The sequence below is a fragment of the Anas acuta genome, chromosome 1 (assembly GCF_963932015.1).
Source record: "Anas acuta chromosome 1, bAnaAcu1.1, whole genome shotgun sequence".
NCBI lineage: Eukaryota > Metazoa > Chordata > Aves > Anseriformes > Anatidae > Anas > Anas acuta.
This window is the reverse complement of record NC_088979.1, coordinates 82,649,581-82,669,322: the sequence shown is the minus strand read 5'-3', so window position 1 is coordinate 82,669,322 and position 19,742 is coordinate 82,649,581. Positions and strand designations below refer to the sequence as shown.

General features: G+C 45.1%; 1 protein-coding gene and 1 long non-coding RNA gene across 18 annotated transcripts in view; one reads left to right on the top strand and one right to left on the bottom strand.

Annotated features, from left to right (window-relative positions):
• Nucleotides 1–333: 333 nt before the first annotated feature.
• On the bottom strand, nt 334–4,388 carry LOC137858275 (uncharacterized). The gene is made up of 2 exons (XR_011097617.1): nt 3,661–4,388; nt 334–3,225 (listed from the first exon to the last, which is right to left on the bottom strand). It is a non-coding gene; the product is annotated as an uncharacterized lncRNA (long non-coding RNA).
• Nucleotides 4,389–4,726: 338 nt separating this feature from the next.
• Nucleotides 4,727–19,742, top strand: part of KDM6A (lysine demethylase 6A) — a 150,747-nt gene continuing 135,731 nt past the window's right edge. For 4 of the 17 annotated variants that reach the window (XM_068685671.1, XM_068685680.1, XM_068685640.1 and 1 more), the window contains exons 1-2: nt 4,728–4,993; nt 5,304–5,367. In XM_068685671.1, the coding sequence (XP_068541772.1) occupies nt 4,830–4,993; nt 5,304–5,367 (228 nt within the window). In that variant the 5' untranslated portion in view covers nt 4,728–4,829. Of the gene's footprint in view, nt 4,994–5,303; nt 5,368–19,742 lie in introns of all 17 variants that reach the window. The other 13 variants (XM_068685731.1, XM_068685686.1, XM_068685695.1 and 10 more) reach the window with 4 other exon arrangements.

Here is a 19,742-nt window from a genome sequence, read left to right as displayed (position 1 = left end):
TAAAGAAGCAATACCTTATGATAATGATGCATTTCCTAGATTAGGAAACTTTTAGTCCCATACAATGTTTACTGGGAACCTATTAAATTTTTTTTTATAGTATTTCTGCTATTGAAAAAAATCTTTCAGGTATTCTTTACCACTATGTTGATGAAGAGACTGCTCTTAAACGTTTGCAGGTTTCAGTAATTATTTCTGCACATATATTGCTTTTTCTTACAGACAGCAAAAGATTTTTTTTTGGGTGTGCATTTTTTTGGGGGGGGTGAGGGGCAAAAAGGGTTTATATCCACTTCCCCTACTTTCTTAACCACCATCCATTGTCAAAATACAACACGGATCGTCACACACCACTCTCATCAGAGCTCGACTGAAGGTTGTACAGGGAACATGCAAATTGTAGATAATTTTCTTACAAACTTCTAGACAACGAAGCAACTCCTGCTAAAGTACAAACATGAAGTATGGCTGTTTTTTGTTTTTTGCTTTTTTTTTTTTTTTTTTTTTTAATTTATTTATTTATTCCTGATTTCAAGAATGTAAATTAGTATTTTGAGTCAAACAGTTTGGCCTGACTTTACTTTGGGATAAATGAAGTAAAAAGCAGCTAAGAAAAAAAATACTGAAAAAAAACTTCTAATGAATATGGAAGGGTAAGTAAAGAGACTGTCTTCTCCCCTGACTAACCTATTGTCAGGTCGTATCAGTTTATGCTGCTTTCCCTCATATGCCCAGTAGTCACATATTTCAGGCAGCTCGACTGGAATCTGGCAAGGTAGCAATAACACAAGTGTTGGATTTATATTTTATAAGACACAAAATGGCATCTTGAGGCTTCTTCTGGTTAGCTTTCTTTCTCTCCTCGCTGTTTTTCACCACGCATATCTTGCCGCACGCATCTGAGATCGCTGCTGTCTTGTCACCGTCCTCCCAGGGAACTGCAAAAAGGAGTTGCCTTAGAGCTAGAGGTCCTCTGGGCTCTTACAAGCATAATGTTGACTCCACACCTGAATGACCTTTTTTTTTTTTTTTCTTTGAAGGCAATGTCAGTAGAGGTCACACACACATCCTGTGCTGCTTCATATTCCCACACAACATTACAAGGAGGTAGCTGTTACCCTCACTATCCTAGGAGCTGCAAAGAAATGTGAAAAGCAGGGATGAAAAGCCAACTTGAACGCGTACAATAACTTTAAGCACCGCAGTGTTTTCAGGGGCTGAAATCATGTATCTTGCTGTAGGTGAGTAGCAGCCATGTCTCAGGCTGTGGGAGAATGTGATATTTCAGCTGTATCTACTAGAGAATGAAATTTTGTTCCAATTTGCTACCCGACTTGGAAGTCATACCAAGTGTATCAGTAACAACCAGTGTTTGTTAAGTGGTTTTCTTAGAAATAAGCGTGTATCTGAAGTTGCCAGAGAATGCATCTGAGATGGGGTCGGGTACTAAGAGGAAGAAAGACACCCACGGATAAACACTGTGATACAGATGGTCTACATGGAGCAAATGCGTCTTTTCAATGCACTTTGTAAAGCCACTGAAGCATTGCACAGAACCTCTTTGCCCTTCTGGAGAGCAAGAGCCCTACAGACACAGAAAATGAAACCAGATTTATCCAGTGAAGAATATGGTTTTGAGAAAGCGAGTCAGTGATGGCTGCTTTGTCCAGGAAGAACCTCAAGACCATGTCAAAGGAGAACAGAGAGAGCAGTTCCTCCATTCTCCATCAGGCAGAACTGACGCTTTGTCTCGTCCCAGATGTCCTTGAGACAGGACAAAAAGAGATCAGGCCTCAGCACTTGCAGCAAGGAGCTTTGTGCATTGCTAGAAGGAGCAATCCTGACACTGGACAGCATTTGTGGTAGCAAACAAGCTCCTGGTCACAAGTTTCTATCAACAGTTACAATGAATTTCTGTGGCAAACATTTATCAGACTACTGGACTCTTGCTTGTGAAAAAATCCTGTTAGGATCAGCACCATCTGCCAACAGCTCATCCCTTAGTTGACTACAGCAAGGTAAGCACTTGACTGCTGGAATTGATGGAAATGAACAGTAATGATTAGAAAATGAAAAAGTAGATCGGGAGGAGGTAACCCTTCCCCTGTTCCATGTTGTACAAAATTATTTGCTGAGACTGAGTTCCTGCCCGTGTGCTTGTCCTATTTACCAATGAACCTGGATGTCTGAGATAGCAGAACTACTCTTGACACCAAGTGAGATGGCAGCTCAAATCCCAGCACTGATGCTAAATCCTTCTTCCCTCTGCACATTAAGAGCCACCTTTCAGCTCAGCAGGACATCCAGCGATGGGTGTTCGGCTTTATGGAGAATTCTAGAATTCAGGCTTGCTGTACCTAACGTTAATTCGCAAGCAGTACCAACGAGCATCAAGCTTGCATCTCAATTCCCAGCTGCAGAGAACAAGGCTGCCAAACGCCAACTTGGAACATGGAGCTCCTTGGCAAACTGGTCTGCAGCTGAACGGACTGGACAAGCGTTGAGCATGACAAAGCAACACTGGACACAGCAGAGCAACACACAAAGAAATCGTGTGGAAGTGTAGTGGGGGTGAGGATGCACAGAGAAGCAGGACCCAAAGGGCACTGCTCAGCCCCAGAGGTTTATCCATCCACAAGTCCCACACTGAAGGCAGCAAAGTGGTTCTGAAGACTCACAGATGATGTTGGGATTCAAACAAAACTAAAAATCTAACAAATGAACTAATATTTAATAGACTCAGGAGTCTGCTGAGAAAATATGTGATGTAGGAGCTGTGCAAAACACTGGAGATAGATGTTTGATCATAACTTTATTAATATTTTCGCTATTACCTGGATATGGCCCATTCCCAGAAACAAGAGTAACTCATTCTTTATCTGGAGTCCAACCTCAAACAAGAGAGCTTTAAACACGATCCCTTGCCTCTTGCATTGATACTCTAACCAACTGGCTACTGGCTATTTTATGAAGCTAGGCAACCTTTCTGAACTCAGGTGGCTTTTTGTTCTACCTGCAATTGCATCAGAAAGAAGAGCGCACACGGTTTTGCTTTTGGGGTGAGCACAGACACATTGATTCGAGTCTTTTGCACTATTCGAGACTTTGTCTTGGCCGGATCTTCAGCCAGTACGCTGGGAAGTCACGCCAGCCTCAGCACACTTCAGAGAACACCTTGAGGAGCCACTCTGAAAACATCACTGAGGTGAACGTTACCTGGTACACCTGTGAGAGGAAAAAAAACAAACAAAATATTGGTCAGTCTCACGAATACGCGATGATTAAATTAAAAAAAAAAATTAAAAACGAGGGGATGGAAGCAGCATAACATCCTGAATTTTACTGAATATCCTCTGCGTAGCTCGCCCTTAGCCCTCGTCAACCCAATTCCCCAGGGCAGCCGTTGAGCGCCCGGCCCCTCCTCTGAGGGGAGAGGAGGGGAGGGAGCCCTCCCTCCCCCCCCCCGTCACGTGACGGCCGCCGGGCGCCGCTCCACCTGTCACGGAGGCCCGCGGAGGGGCGGCGCGAGCCCCCCCCCCCCTTTAGGCCCCGCCCCTCGCCGCCCGCGCGCGCTGCACGCCTCGCCACGCGCTCGTCCGTTGGCGGGGCGGCGGCCGACCAACGGCCGACACCCCCCCCCCCCCACACACACGCTCCAACCGTCGGTTAACGGCGGTAGGGAAGCCACGGGGGGCGGCCGCGGCCGGGCTGAGGCGCCCTTCCTCTCGCCGCTGCCGCCCGCAGGCAGCGCCGTGCCCGCTGCCCGCTCCAGGAAGCCATTATCGGCCGCCTGTGCCAAGGCGGCCACGCCCCGCCAACGGAGCCAAGCGGGAGGGCGGCGCGGCCCCCGCCCCTCAGGCGTTACGCGAGGGCCTGGCAGCGATAGGACGGCGGGGCTGAGGCCCGCTGCCCCGGCACGGAGCCCCCGTTACGCAACTCCGCCCGCCTCGCTCCCCAAAGCCTCCCCCCCCACCCTCTCCGCTTCTCCCTCCGCTTTTAAAGGCGCCCTCGTTTGACTGACAGCCCGCCCGCCCTCTCACCAGCCGCCGATCCCCTTGGTCCCGCCCCCTCCCTCCTCCTCCAACCAATGAGGCGAGGGGGGGGCGGGCTGCGAAGCGGCCGTAGCGCGGCGGCGGCGGAGCGCTATGACTGACGTAAGTCAACAAAGGTCACGTGCGGCGCCGCGGAGGCGGCGATTGGCCGAGCGGGGCAGGGGCGGGGCGCGAGGGGGGGGTGGAGGAGGCGCACGGCGCTCGGCGGCGGCCACAATTCGCGCAACTTCGCGCCGCGGCCGCACAACTCTGCCGGGGCGGCCCCGTGAGGGCTGGGTGGGAGGGAGGGAAGGGGGCGAAGCGGCGGCACGGTGCAGCCCCGCTCCCCTTCCCCTTTCCCCGCTGCCTGCGTCTGGCGTGGTGGCGGCGATGTAAACACGGCTGGGCCGCTGCCTCCGCCTCCTCCTGGCCTCCAGCGCTGGGGCTCCCTCCCCCTCTCCCTCCTCCCTCCCTCCCTCCCTCCTCCGAGCAGCGGGGCTTCCCCCCGCCTCCCTCCCTCTCCCCTCCCCTCCCTCCCTCCCTCCCTCCCCCTCCCTGCCGGCTGTTGTTGTTGTAATAAAAGTTGTGGTGCGTGTGTCGGGCACCCCGCCCCGCCCGGCGCTGGGGGGTGTCGGGGGGCTCGCGAGAGAGGAGGAGGAGGAGGAGGAGGAGGAGGAGGGGTGGTGGCGGAGGTGGTGGTGGCGGCGGCGGTGGGGGGGGGGGGGGGGGGAGAAGAGAGAGAGGAGAGAGAGAGAGAGAAGCGCCTGCGATCGGCGGTTTTAATTACGCTGCGTTTCCATGAAATCGTGCGGAGTGTCGCTCGCCGCCGCCGCCGCCGCCTCTGCTGCTCCTTTCGGTGATGAGGAAAAGAAAATGGCGGCGGGGAAAGCGAGCGGGCAGAGCGAGGAGGACTTCGCCAGCTTGACAGCCGACGAGAGGGAAGCCCTAGCCGGCCTCGACAGGTACCCGCTCCCCACGCCGCCCCGGCCGCCTCCGCGTCCCGGCTCGGACCGCGCTCCCCCCCCCCACACCCCCAGCCCGACCCTCTCCCCTCCGCACCCCGCTCCTCTCCTCTCTCCTCTCCTCGTCCCGTGCCCGTGTGTGCGCCCGGCCCCGAGGCCGCGCCGTGCCTTGGCGCTGGGCTGCGGGAGGGAGGGAGAGGAGAGGAGAGAGAGAGAGAGAGAGAGGGGGGGGTGGGGGGCCCGCGTCTCCGTGTGTCGCTAACGCCTCGCTCCTCTCCTCTCTTCTCCTCTCCTCTCTCCCCTCCCGCAGCCGCCTCTTCGGCTTTCTGAGGCTTCATGAAGATGGCGCCAGAACGAAGGCCTTGCTGTTAAAGGTACGAGCGGGGATGGATGGATGGGGAGGGGAGACCGCCTTGGGGGGGGGGGGTGAACGGAGGGGGAGGGGAGGGAGGGAGCGGGCCGCTCCCCCGAGTGTGTGCGAGTGTGCGTGAGTGTGCACCGGGCCCGGGCGAGGCTGCGTGTGCGCGGGGCACCGCCACATCCGCAGCCCCCCCCCCCCCCCCTCCACACACACCTCCCCTCAAGGCGGAGGGGGGGGGGGTGGGAGCCGCGTCCCGGCGGGGCTCGTCCTGCCCCGGGCCGGGCCGGAGAGAGCCGGGGGGGTGGGGGCGGCTGGGGAGAGAGGGGAGAGAAGGGAGAGGGGAAGGGGGGGGGGGGAGGCGGTGAGGGAGAGGGGGGAGGAGGAGGAGGAGGAGGAGGCGGCGGGGGGAGGGCGCGCGCGAGGCGCTGCTGACGTTGGCCTCTCCCCGGAGCCTCCCTCGTGATTTTGGCCCCGCGCGGCGGGGGCCGTTGGCGGCGCGCGCGCTGCCCGCCGGCCGTTGGGCTTTAAAGCACTGAGGGGGGGGGGGGAATTAAAAAATAAATAAATAAATAAAATAATAAAAAAGCGGTGAGGAGGAGACCGTGAGAGGGGACACGGGGCGGCCACGGGGACGGTCCCAGCCGCTGCCGGGCGAGGGGAGCGGAGCGGAGCGGTGCGGTGGGAGGCGGTGCGGGCTGCTCCCGGGGAGCTGCGTCCCCTGCCTCACACACACACACACACACACACACACACAGCCCTCAGCCTTCCTCCTCCTCCTCCTCCTCCTTCCCTCCCCGCTGTCCCGGCTCGCCAGGGCTGCGCGAAAAGTTGCGGGCCCTGTCATTGAGTTAAGTAATGGCTGCTCCCGTCGGCCCAAGATGGCCGGACAGGGAGGAGAAAGGGAAGGGGGGGGGGAGGTAAACACGAAACAAACAGCGGGGACCGAGGCGCCTCGCCCCGAGCACGGAGCACCCACCGCACCTCCCCTCCTCCTCCTCCCCTCCTCACACCCCCGGTGAGCACCGAGGGAAGCTCCCGGCTGCGCCCCGCGACTTGGCTCCGGCCCCCCCCCCCCCTCCCCGGCTGCTCCCCGGCTCCGCGGAGCTGCCGTCGGCCCTTATCAACCTGTAGCACGTTGGAGCTGCCGGGCCGCCAGCCGCCGACAAAGGCTGTGCGGGGCCGAGGAGCGGCGAGTTGGATCTGGGAAAACACCCGCGCAGCAGGAAAAAAAAATAAATAATAATAATAATAAAAATTGGGCTCTGAAAGCACCGCACGGCCGAAGCAGGGGGCTCTGTTCCCTCTGGGTCCTGCTTTCCGACTTGTTCCTGTCAGGAGCTCCGCGTTTGACACTTTGTTCAGCCTATTGTGTTGTGTTGTGCGCTGATATTTTCACGTGGAGATATTTTTTCTTCCCCCTTCTCCCCCCCGTATTTTTTTTTATTCATTTTTGCTTGGTTGATCTGGAGCCCCAGCTCCATACCGCGTCGGATTCGGTGGCTTAGGCCCTCCGTCGTGCTTGGATGTTTATTTCTGGCGTAATTCGAAAAGCTCAATGTCAGGACGTGGGGGGAGGGACAGGGTGAAAAGCAAGTACACTTTTCTTTGTGCTTATATATTAAAAAACAAAACAACAACACAACAAAACAAACCTCGCTGTTTCGGTTTGATTTTTGGAGTTAGCTACTAAAGTATTTTTCCAGATAAAAAGGTAGGGGAGTGACACGTCAGACCAGTTAAATAACGTCCATTAACTGTTAGTGGGCTAGAACTCAGGTCTGCAGAGTGAGTGCTGCTGAGGCTATCGGGAGCGTTACAGAGAATCGTATGGGATAGAGCTTAAGGAGGCCAGCTGGAAAATAAAAGCACCGTATTAATTAGGTTCTGTCACATAACATCACTAGGTTAGGTTTTATTTTGCATACTGTAAATTTAAGGAAAGCGGGCAGCAGTTCAGCACGTTGGATTTTGAGTTATTTCTTGCATATGATGCCTTTATTTTTTTTTTTTTATGTCAGTCAATTAAAGTTTTAGTATTTACAGTCTGTGTCAGGTCAATGAAGTTGTGCAGCTTTTTTGATATTTTTGAAGTATGTTTCTGGGAATGCTGTTGAATCTTCTCTTACTGCGTCAGTGTATGACTCCATGGAGCAAATACTATTTATTTTTCTAGATTTTGATATTCCACCTCGGTTTTCTGACAGTGTTTTGGATGTTTATGAATTGCATGCTGACTTAGGAAGTGTGTTCTTTGTAAAAGTTGTCATTGAGAAGAGTAGATTGTTGAGGAAGTCGATTAAAATGTTACTGTTCAATGCAAAGATGTTTCAGAGGAATTTCATGGCTTGAACCAGATGCAGTTTTGTTCATGCCTTTTCCTTCCTTGTAACACAAGTGCTTCAATTACTGTTATCAATAAGTAAAAAGTTGTTATTTTTGAGATGCTTGTTATCCAAACAATTCATTTATCTTTTTTTTTTTTTTTTGTGTGTGTGTGTGAAGCTTTATAGGTTCTGTAAAATCTACACCGCAAGGGAGGGTTTGCAGTAATTATTCTAGCAGACCATTTAAATCTCACTTAATGGTCATTTTTATCACAGAAAGTGTGGACGTACATGTGTGCATTTAATGACTGGGTTTTGCAGGGATAGCAATGAAATCTTTCCTTTTGTGCATGGAGCAACAACAGCTAACAAAGACCCTGGGCTCCATAATTATGAAATCCTAACTGAGTGATTTAGGAATCTGCAAGGCAGTGCATTGTAAAGTAACGTGAGGTTTCTGTGGAAGGCTAGCAGGTAAGGAAAGCCATGGAGCCATGTTTCTGGAGGAGTCCTCCACAAAGGCAAAAGAGTGTCGGGGCTTCCCGTAAGGCGGGAGCAGCACATCTGCTGTGGAACCCTCTGGAAAGGGAGGGGGGGAGGCTGTTGTGATGCCTGGCCACTTTCCCTGTGGTCAGGGTGGTGGGAGCAGTGCGTGTGTCCCTAGGGACTGGCAGGGGGAGGCGGAAACCTGGGTCCCCAGTGTCTGGGGAACCTCTCCTTTCTCTGCCCCAGCCTGTGTGCAAGCAGCAGGGCTTTGGCATGCACTTGGGTTCGGTGTCTCAACACCACGAGGTGCTGCCCCAGTTTTTAGGGGGGTTCACTCTGCAGGAGGCGATGTGTTGGCTTAAGCTCTTCCAGGCCAAGCAGGAGATCGCATGGAGCCTGAGCCGGGGGACCTCTGGCTTGGTGAAGCCACACCCTGGCAGGGTTCAACAGAAAGAAATCCGGGATCTCTTCCAGGGATGGAGGAAGCTTCGTGTCCGGAGCTTTAACGTAGCTGTGGGTTTTGTTCATACTGCAGATGTGGACCAGAGTCCCTGTTTTTGGTAGTTTCACTTTGCAGGATATCTGATCATAGTGGAATGAACTAAACTGTGTTCTGCTGCTGGGTGTAACGAATGAAAAGAGCAGATATGACATCAGATCTATACAATATTTATGGGGAGTATTGAAGATACTGAGTAAAGGTCAGCGGTACTGTGTTGTTGCTCCGTGTATTGGATGTGGGATAAGCCGGTAAAAAAAAAAAATAAATCAAACTTTTATGTAATTGTGTACGCACTGCTAGTATTTGTGACAAAGAAATAGAACTTGCTGTTGTCAAAAACTGTTTGTTTTGCAGAAAAAGAGCTTTAAAATAATAGTTTGCAGCTACTGTGGTTTTGGGGTAGAAAAGAGGGGAAATTGAAAGAGACATCTCCTTTCAAGGCAGTTGAAATGCTGAAAATCCAATGTAGCTGGTCTCGTTTAGGCGAAAGTGCACGCAGTTGCACTTCTATAGTTGACAAGATGTGAAGGAGCAAAAAACCCTGCTGGTGTCCTGATGTCTCTTTCTCCCAGAAAGATGTTTGTTCTCACGGGAGGTGGACCTGAAAATTACTTGGGGGGAGCACATGCTGTTTTGGAAGTGAACTGCAGTTTCCTTTTCCTCTTTATTCCTTTGATTATTATGTTTTTTGTTTTTTTTTTTTAATTCTATTGTTTTGCCAAAGTGGACTCTTTTTTCAGTGACAAATCTTTGTTTCATAAGCTATAATTATTTGGCTCCTATACAGATTTAGGTTGATGTAGTTGGTCTAATTTATTGGATTTAAGATGTTTGGTAATTCCTATTCATTGAGCTTAATCAGTTTGTCATATCCTGTGGACAAAATTTGAAGCATGTTTCCATTTAACAGTATTGATGTCGAAGTCGATACAAAGAGAGATGAAGTAGTTTCTTGTAATATACCAGTTCTAGGTCTCTGTTACCTTTTGGGGTTTTGTGGACCTTTTGTTTTGCAGCTGATTTTTAAAAATCATGTTTTCTTTGTGCAGAGGCCACGCATGTTGACAAAAGTAACAAAGCAATCATCTGTGCTTTTATTTAGCATACAAAATAAGCACACAGAAACAATATTCTTTCACCTTCATTATAATTGTAGGTGTTACTTGTTTAAAAATAGTTCTGGACAGTGTGAATTAGTATATAGTGACTTCGTCCCTTCGGTGTTGACATTAATGTTAATTTTCTACAAATCTATAATTAAATATCCTCAGTTTTAATTGTAACAGGCTGCTTGAAAAATAATTATGCAGGAAAACATTTTAACAGATTAGTCTAGGTGTGGTAAAGTCTTTTTATTTTTTAATTCAATTACTTTGGAAACATTTTGACTTAATTTATTTTCATCAAAACCAAGAAAAATTGCTTTAAAAGTAATTATAGTGTTAGCCTCACATAATGGCAGTGCTGGGAATTGAGAAACTGGGAATTGGTACCATGAGACATTTGTAAGCCATTCCAGGAAATGGGAAGCCTTTCCAGGTTCTGTAAATTTCTGTCTCAGCTGGTCCTGTGTTTTATTTTAATTTATTATTTTTTTAAAATGCATTCTGCATTTCTTATTTGCTTATCAAGCATACTGGCTGTTAATGTGGAACAAGTTGGAGTTGGTTAACGTTTTGCAAATCGTGTTAGGGGTGGAACTGGTTTCGTAGCCCCTCCTGAGGGTGCCTGGAAGTTGAAGGATTTGAAGTAGAATTTGTAACTGTGTCTATTGGATAGCTGGGAATGATGTGCAGATTTTAAAGATCAGTATTTCTCTGCATGCTGCTCGTGTTTCATGCTAATATGGTGGGTTTTTTTAGGATCCAATTAAGGTAACGGATGACACATTCTACAGTTCATGGTTGTACCATGTTTATACTTTGAAATTGCAATATTTTAAAACAGCCTATATGATATTTATCTATCTTGGTACTTAAAGACTTAATTATATGCTTGCAACATTTGTATTGCATCTGGTATTAAAAATAACTCTTTTTATATATATATATGGACATTGCACAGTACTTTTTTGCTCAAGTATGAGCCACTTGGGATGTTTTCATACTTCTCAAAGCTGGTGTTTAAGGTGTATTTCTTTAAAATAGTGGGTTTTGTTGCTTAAAACTTAGATTTTTGAACATTTTGGCTCTTTCTTAAGTTTAAAGTGCAGGGTTGTGACTGCTTCCTGAGGGCAAGGAAAAAACTGGTAAAGTTAAAATTTTACTATTGTCATTTTAATATATTAATGAAAAGGTAAGCAGGGACCTTATCTCTCCAAATAACGTGATTTTGTAGAAGTTCAGTTAAGATTGCAGGAAAACTTTAATACTGGTCTTTGCATTTCAGTAAGCTTTATGTTCTCTATCAGGAGACTGTTATTAGGGAATACAAATACCAAGAGTTTTCTTTGTTACACAGTCTTTCCATGTTTTTTATGGAATAAATGTTGCTACATATGGCAGCTTCTAAGTACTTGTCTACCTAGTCTGTGGAGGCTGAAGTGGTGCATTTCTGTAAGTGGCACATATACATAGACCTAAGAAAATTCATGCTCTACTGCCTTAATTGTTAAATAGACAGGGCAAACAGTAGGGATGGTGAAGAAGAGAGAAATACTGTGTTAATATCTTCTGAAGTAAATGTTGAAAGCATCATCTGAAAATCATACTGTGTGCTCGTTCTACATACCATTTTAGAAAAGAGTAGATGTTCAATCCTTGGGCAACTCTGCTTGTAGACCATTTGTTTTCTTTATGTTTGTACAATCAGAGAATATTAAGGGGAATTATGGAAAATACTTATGGCTATGAAGTGATTTTATAGTGATTAATGTTTATTACAAGACTTCCTGGTACCAGAATTAAATGCCGTGGCCCACTTTTTTTTTTTTTTTTCTTTATCCCGCTGGGAGTTAGGCAAGTTTACGTTCTGTGGAGAAATTAAGCTTTGGTTTCCAGCCTTACAAATTCATGAATTAGGCTTCAGGTTAATCATGGTTAGTGAACAAAAATATCGTTGTTCTTGGCCCTCAACTGAGAGGGTTTTTGGGTAACGGGGGAGATTTGGCAATACTTTCAACCTATTGAAATGGAAATAAACGTGTATTTGTGAAAACTAAAATGGTTATGTAAAACCAGTTGCTGCTGTAACAGGGGGTTAGATGAGTTTCTGCAGCAAAGGGCTAAGCAGGTGAGTGGAGGGTCTGAAGTGAGCACGTTGCTGAGCAAGGTGACAGGTTTCAGCAGCTGTTCAGATAATTCCAGAAGCTGATCTGTTGTCGTGCTCATGCTGACTGCTTAGGGGTAGGTAGGTGCATGTGTACGTATGTCAGTCCCTTAGTTCTCACCGGACTTGTGTTTTACCTGTACAGCTGGTGTAAGCTACGTTTGTTGCAATCTCCCTTCCTGGCGAGGTTCTCCAGCTACTCTGTTGAAATGTAACGTTTCAATAATCTATCTGCACAATTAGAAATGGAAGTGATGCTCATTAAATTTCAAGTAGCATTATAGGGACCAGTTGACTCGTTGTTACATGCACTAACAATGTTAATCCTGTTCAGTAGCAGAGTACCTCTTTGTAGTTAAACAAACAAGACAATGCCCAACGCCGTGGGCCTGTGCGGAGCCCTACAGAGGCTGTCAGGATTTGTATAGAAGTACCTGAAAGCATAATCTTGGTACCTTACAGAGCAGTTTTGTTGTAAGGAAGGAAAGGAACTGTGTTTGTTAATGTCTAATCTGAGTTTGTCAGACCAGAGAAGTCCTGTAAAGTAAGAGAAGAGTTAAATATTTTATTATATATGTTATTGGTTTGCAGATAAGCATAATAAAGAAATCACCCTTGTAGCTGTAATGCCTCCCGAGGAGAGTCTGTTTTCAAAACCAATCTGCTCAAAGCCTGCTTTCAGAACTAGTTCTGTTGACACCCTCAGAAGTACTGTGTGCCTGCCATTTGATAGAGTTTGCATTCGAGCCTAATAAAGTGTGTTGAATGGAACATCGTTGAAGTCAGCTAGGGTATTTTTGCAGCGAGTGGGGTGGGTCAGGTATTATTCTTGATACCAGATACTATTTTCTGGATCTAAAGAATGCTGGGGAAGTGTTCCCTGTGCAAATAGAGCACTGTGTGAATGAATAAAAAGTCCCTTCAGCGCGTCTGTGAGTTGCAGAATGCCCTTGCTCAGATACTTTCACTTTAGAGTGTAAGGGTGCACGGATCGCCGTCAGAGCTGTTCTGATGAAATAGCTGCCTCTACGGTTCTTGCATTCGCTGCGTAGCATTCGTGGAAGGAGCTTGCTTAATTAAGTTGTATAATTAAGAGATTTTTTTTTTAAAGGGAGTGACTAAATGTGTTATGAATTACAAGCAGAACACTATATATCTACACGTGAATTTCCTTTGTGGTAAGTTGTTAAATTAATTGTTGTTTGTTAAAATGGCTGTAAGTCATTTCCTTTTCTCGCAGTGGTGTTTTGAGGATTATGATTCACTTTTCAATATAGATTGGCTACTAAGTTCTGAAGCAGATTGACTCGTGGATATGCTTTTCATTAAATTTCCGGTTGCATTTGAAGAATTTCAAAATTCTGAACAATTTCAGGATATCATTTTTAGCATTAGTAAAAAGTTCCAGTGCAACAGCCTTTAAAATGGAGCCAATAAATCTTTTTTTTTTAATATTGCTCCTTTCATTGGACTTGCCATTTTGACTTTTTACACAAACACTGTTTTATGATTTAAAAACTTACTTGCACGAGAATGTAGAGGATAATAGTGAATTGAAGTCAAGGCTTTAGTTTTATGCATTTTTCCTGTAGGCAACAGAATTTTGAGTAGTCTGCGTGTATTTTTGTCCCTGTGCTGCTTCTCATATATGCTCGTAAAACCGTTTTTGGGGTCTGTGCAGTAAATCAGGCTGGAGAACTGATTCAGATTAAAAAAAAATAGTAAAAATAAATAATTTTTAAAAATAATTTTTTTTTTTTTTTAAAAAAAAGGGAAACCCCTTATTTTTAAGCACCAGTACAGTTCATAGTGCAGACTCAAAAAAGGGTGCGTTTTTGTAATAAGAGAGATTTGAGAGCCTACCTGGTATGCATCCCTCTTAGTGTGAGGCTGTCTCTGGAAGGGATGTTTGTAAAACGTGCTGAGGCCAAAAGGATTGGTCTCTCCATTTCTTAAGGGAAGCACAAGTCGCTGGGATTATGTTCCTTTTGGAGAGGAAGGATGGAGTGAGCCCAGCCTTCTGGGAAGGTTTTTCAAGAAGAATATAATGTTACAACAAAAACAAGAGGTTTGCAGTGAAAGAAAGGGACTGGAAGAGAGGTTGAAAAGGAAGGTTCAGTAAGAGTGGGAAACCAATAAATTAAATAAGTGACATGGTGATGCAGACAAAATGGGGTGGTGGTGGTGGCAAAGCAATAGAAATTACAGGATATTTATATTTAGTCTCTTCTGCAACTACCTAAAACTTGGTCCTGGCTACCATCTAACTGTTACTCCTAACTTAAGGAAGCATTTATGCAATTAGGTGCTGTTCCCTGCCTCAAAAGGTTTTAAAAGCAGGGTAAACAAGAACAGAATAGGCGTAAAGAAGTTGAGGAGGGTGTGGGGAGAGTGTGAAAAATCCCGAGAAGTAACATGCCATCAGTTCTGAGTACAGTCATGCCTCTGCTTTCTCCTGTTTCTGATGTAAAAGTAATGTATGGTAGACAAAGCAGCTCATTTTGCAGAAACATTGGCTGTGTCTTTATCTTCTACTGCTGCCTCCCTTCCCCCCCCCCCCCCTTACCACCTAAGGAGGGCAAGAGCTAAGAAACCTGCTGCTTCTGCTTTTTCCTTGAGGTGAAAATGAAGGCCAAGAAGAAACTGTCACGTGTCTGTTCTCAAGGCCTTGCTGCCTTCAGATTTGAAGGATGGAGAAAGCTGAGCAAGTACGGAAAGTGTAGGTGGATATGTTAAAAGGGCAAGAAATAGTTTTAAGTTTGGAATTTGAAAGCTTGAGTAAGGGAGAGTGATGCTGATCTTCAGGATGCACCAAAGCGTAGAAGGAGTACAAGGCATAGTGGGAGGATAAGCAAAATGGAAAACATCCATTACATAACATCAGAAAGCGTGTCACAGCAGCCTCTGATAGGAAAGAAAAAGTGGAATGGGATTGGGAAGAATGAAGAAGTACAGAAATGGAATACATCGGTTGGTAAACTGTAAAAGAGCTGCTGGATGTGTTACAGATAGGTAGCTAAAGGTAAACGAACAACACCGTTTCTGAAACCTTTGTGCTCTTAATCCTTGGTGGGGTGAACAGAAACGTGTCACTGTCTGTGTATTTGTAAACTCTCCTACCCTCTCTGGGTTTAATTATTGGGAAGCCAAAGCCTTTGAATTTGGGATTTCATGAACGCTTGTGCATTGTAAGTTTTCAAAGACCAGAGACTCAAACTCATTGAAGGGCCATCTGATTTGAAGTGTTACCTGTTAAAAAGATTAGCAGATCAGGCTTAAAGATCCTTTTGTGCTTTTTAAAAACCAAAACAACAACAAAAACTTGTGTTTATTTTTGTTCACTTTTAAGAGAAATTGTTCTTTTTCCCTTTCTTGGTTCAAAGGAAGGGGTGTGACTGTAACTTCTATAATTTCTGGAAAAAAAATCCCTAGTTAGAAACTGTTGTTTGGCTAATTTTGGATCAGAACACTACATAATCCTCTCCTCAGTGCTTAAGAGTTGGTAAAATTAAATAAATAAAAATGTATGAAAACAGAAAAAGGTGTGAGAAGGATGTGTGTCTGAGCCAGCCTCTTCTGGCCTCTTTATGAAAGTCTTCAAACGTGCTCTTAGCATAGGAGCACATGTAATACAAATCATGAGTTAACTTTCTGAATTGTGACGGAGGGCTTTCTGAACTGTCATTACTATGTGGAGGAAATGAGTAGCTGAAATGGCTTTAATGCCTCTTTTGTTTACATGTAGAGAGGATTGAAGTTTCAGATGCCTTCATCCCTGGAGGTGCTCAAGGCCAGGCTGGACGGGGCTTTGGGCAGCCTGGGCTGGTGGGAGGTGTCCCTGCCCATGGCAGGGGGTTGGAACCAGGTGGTCCTTAAGGTCCCTTCCAACCCAACCCATTCTGTGGTTCTGCGATGAGATGCTCAGAGCAGAATGCAGTTTTCGTGCCTACATAAAATGAGATGACAGATGGATCTGTGTTAACTAGTGAGCAGCAAAAAGTCTGATTTTTAACCATAAATGGACTCTCTTAACCTACAATTTCACATCTTAAAGAAAGTTATTAGATTTGGCGGTTTTCTGGGATTAGTTATACACTGTCCATATTCGCTCTTCCAGTGGGATTTTTTCTACGCACAGCATCAATATGAGGCACCTTTTCAAGTTTATTTGATCTGAATAATTTGAAAATAGTATTAGCGGTTGAACAAGACGTAGAAAGGAGACACATATTACATTAAAGAAAATGGAAAGCCCAGCAGAAGTTACATTGTGGTTTAGAAAGCTATTGCAGAGAGGTCGTTGGGATAGCTGAAGGAATTGTGGAAGGTTGTTTAAGGATTCCTTAGATAATTGTGCGTGATAGGGTTAGGATTGTTGTCAGGACTGTGATGACTAATCTTGACGGTTATCTTCAGTTAATCTGGGAATGTAGGTGTATTCAGAGCTGCCTAAGGAAGAAGATGCAATAGGAATATTGCAGTCTATTTGTTCCCTGTCAGTAAAAATGCTGTCATCTCAAGTTGTATTTTTCTTTATTGGTTGATTTTCGTCCCCAATGGCAGCTTGTTTTTTGCTTTTGAATGGTAGGATGTTTTTCCTGTAATGCCAGTTGTGAATTTAGAGCTTTCTGGCATTGTGGCCAAAAATCTGAGAAAAACGATGACTCCATTATACCCAGTGAGAAAGGAATCTTTTGTACTACTTACTTTTAATTGCTAATTAATCTAAGTCCTTGGTAGTTCGAAAGAATGGAGTAGCTTATGCCCTCCTCTTTAGACCAGCGTTTGCTACTCAGATGCGGAGACTGACGGAAGGGGTAATTTTTATTGTGATTTCTAGATATAAGTGATCTTCCTGAGAAAGTGGGTGAGCATAGGCATTTTGTACCAGATGCTCTTGGGATTCAGGGAACGGGCGGCACCTGTGGAACTGAGGAACAACTGGGGACTTGGTGCTTCTCGTGAAGGTTTCACAGCCCACCCCAAAGCCCTTTTTGGTTTTGCCTGACTGCTCTGCTTCAATTTCTATGTTTATTGATAACAAGTATTTTAGATCGTCCAGGCAAGCAGCAGAGATCTTCTGTAGAAAAAGCTTGTTGATATTTGGAGATTGTTTTAATTTCTTCTAGACTTTATAAAATATGAGTTAATGAGATTAGACTTCAGCTTCCTTAATAGTCAAACTTTAGCTCCAGTATGTTAGAACTCAATTTTGGGGCGGTTACTCAGCACAGATAGGTAGGAATTTCCTAACACCAGGAAACCACCTCCTGAGCAGTGGGTTAGCAGATCTGCAGACTTACCAACTGAAACGGGGAATGAAATTTCTACTACAGGTCATTCCACAGCTTTTTCCTCAGGGGCTTTCTCACTTCAAGAATCAAAACTCAAAAATGGAACAAACTGCTTCAAAGCAATTCATTAATGACTGGCTTGATGTCTGTCAGGCTTCAGACAGCTGGAAAGGAGAAAAACCTCTGCTCTGATGACTTCATTTTCACTAATTTTCTATAGCATGGGAGAACCTTTCCAGATCTTTGTCATGCCCTTGCTGAAACTGATAAAAATTCTGTGTTCTCACAAGCAGGCCACTTGTTTTGCTTAGCACTTTTTTTGCCAATGATTCTCTCTTCTAAATAATAATAATAAATTAGTGAAGAATAGTATATATTGGTACCCCAACTTTAAAATTAGTGTATTGTGAAATCTGGATAACTTCTTTGTGCATACTTGAGTCTCAGCTGGACAGCAGTCTCTGCTGCTATAGCTGTGCAGGCATTTTCTCTACGTTGGCAGTACCTACATAGAAGTTACTCTTTTAACATCATTGCACTGTTACGTGCAATACCAGAACCAAAACCAGTAAGAGCGCTCTGCTGCTGCCCTAGTCAGAAGGTTGAGCCAAGGTGGTGCATGAGCAGGCAGAACTTGGTAGAGCAGAACTGGTACTTTTTTCAAGTAGGGATGCTGCCTGTAGCTGTGGCTGTCTGTGCTCTTGGGATATTATTTGTATTAATTTCAGTTTTCAGTGTCTTCCGTGTTTTCTGCAGCACGACGAATTCCAATCAACCTTAAATGTTGTTATAAGTAATGTAGTTTAGAGCCCAGGCCAATGTGATCTTGCTACCTGTTATCTCAAATGACCAGAAAAGCGATGTAATGTCTTACTTATTGTGCAATGATTGCACAGGAATTGACTATGGTTATGCAAAAATATTCTCTACATGAAAACTATTCAGAAGTGATAGCTTTTAAGGAAATAAACATTTGTTGGAGCCTTAATAAAAGGTGCACTGCAAGTTATGTGATTGCCAGTTAATGCATGTAAAATTTCCCTGCCAGGATCGTGGTCTGAAAGTGTGTGTAAGAGAAATGTGTTTTTAATGTATGTTGCTTCGCAGTTTTGAAACTCTTCTAGGATAAATAATCCTTTTTATTTTAGAAGTACTGTTCACATTTTTACTCTTTAAACGGAGTTATTTCTAAGCTTTTTTTAAAGGGCAGATTATAGAAATGTGAGAACTGCAGTGACAGTTAAATTTGTATGATCATATGTGTTTCTTTTGCATTTTATAATACTTGAAGGTTTCAATTTTAAAAAGGAACTTTAAAATAATATTCTGGCACTCTTTTTTTTTCTGTGTGTGTGCAGATTCTTTACTCTTCAACTGCTGTGTCAGCCTATATTTTGATTATAAGCTAGTAGGTTCCTTTAAAAAAAAAAAACAAACTTGGTCTGGACAAAACATTGGAAAATACAGTTCTGTGGATTAAATCTGCAGTGTAAGAAAAATGCAGAGTGTTATATAGATCTGCAGATAGAAGAACATGATTAAACAACTGGTACATTTTTAAGATGATGCAACGTTTATGTAACTTGATATTTGCTAACCTGGTAGGTCATTTAAATAGAAGAAATTCCCATTTTGTTTAGAAGTTAAAGAAATGAGTTCCTAAGCAAGTGGGGCTGGGGCAGGTACCATGGTATTGCCTCTCCTTCCACAGCCAGATCCCACTGTTTAAAGTGCTGCTTCTGAATAATTTTGGCTCTTCGTGTGAAGGTGGCTTGTCTTTCATTGAAACACACGTTAAAAATAACTGTTGGGTTTTCTTCATATGTATCAAAATCTTGGCATTTGGTTTTCCCTTTGGTTGGGTCTCTTCATAGACTTTAAAGGAAGATTCCCTTAACTTTGGCAGAGGGATGCCTGTTGGGAAGCCCTCCTGCACAGTGCTTGCTCAGGGGATTGAGCGACACCACGAGAGGTGGAGTTTCCATGGCCAGTTGACATTTACTGCAGAGAAGTGCCCATGAAGTTGCACATCTGAACGGAGCTGTAGGCCTGTGTATACAAAGTCCTCTTCAGCTGGTTAATAGCAGCTAGAGCTTAAAGCTCCGTTACACGAGAGATGTTGACCTCCTTAACCTCTCCATCAACTTAGCTGTTGCATTTTTTTTTCGTGCCCCTTCCGTGGGGTGTGAAATCTTAAATTCTCTTTGCACCTAACCCTCTGTCACCTAAGTGCTGCGGTGTGTGAGGTGTGGGTCCTACGCCTGCCTGTAGCGATGCGAAAGGGTGTGGGCATGGGGAAGGCCCGTACTCCTTAATTTTAGAAACAAACAGTTTGAAACTATTTATTTTCAATATTACTAATTAGGTGTTTCACACTTCTTTAAGTCTACTCCTTTGTCTTTCAACTAATATGGCAAGTAAATATGTAAGAAAAATCTAATTGATTGTGTTAATAATGCTTTTTAGTATACACATATAGTCTGGAATAATCCTCAACATGGTTTTCTCTTGATGC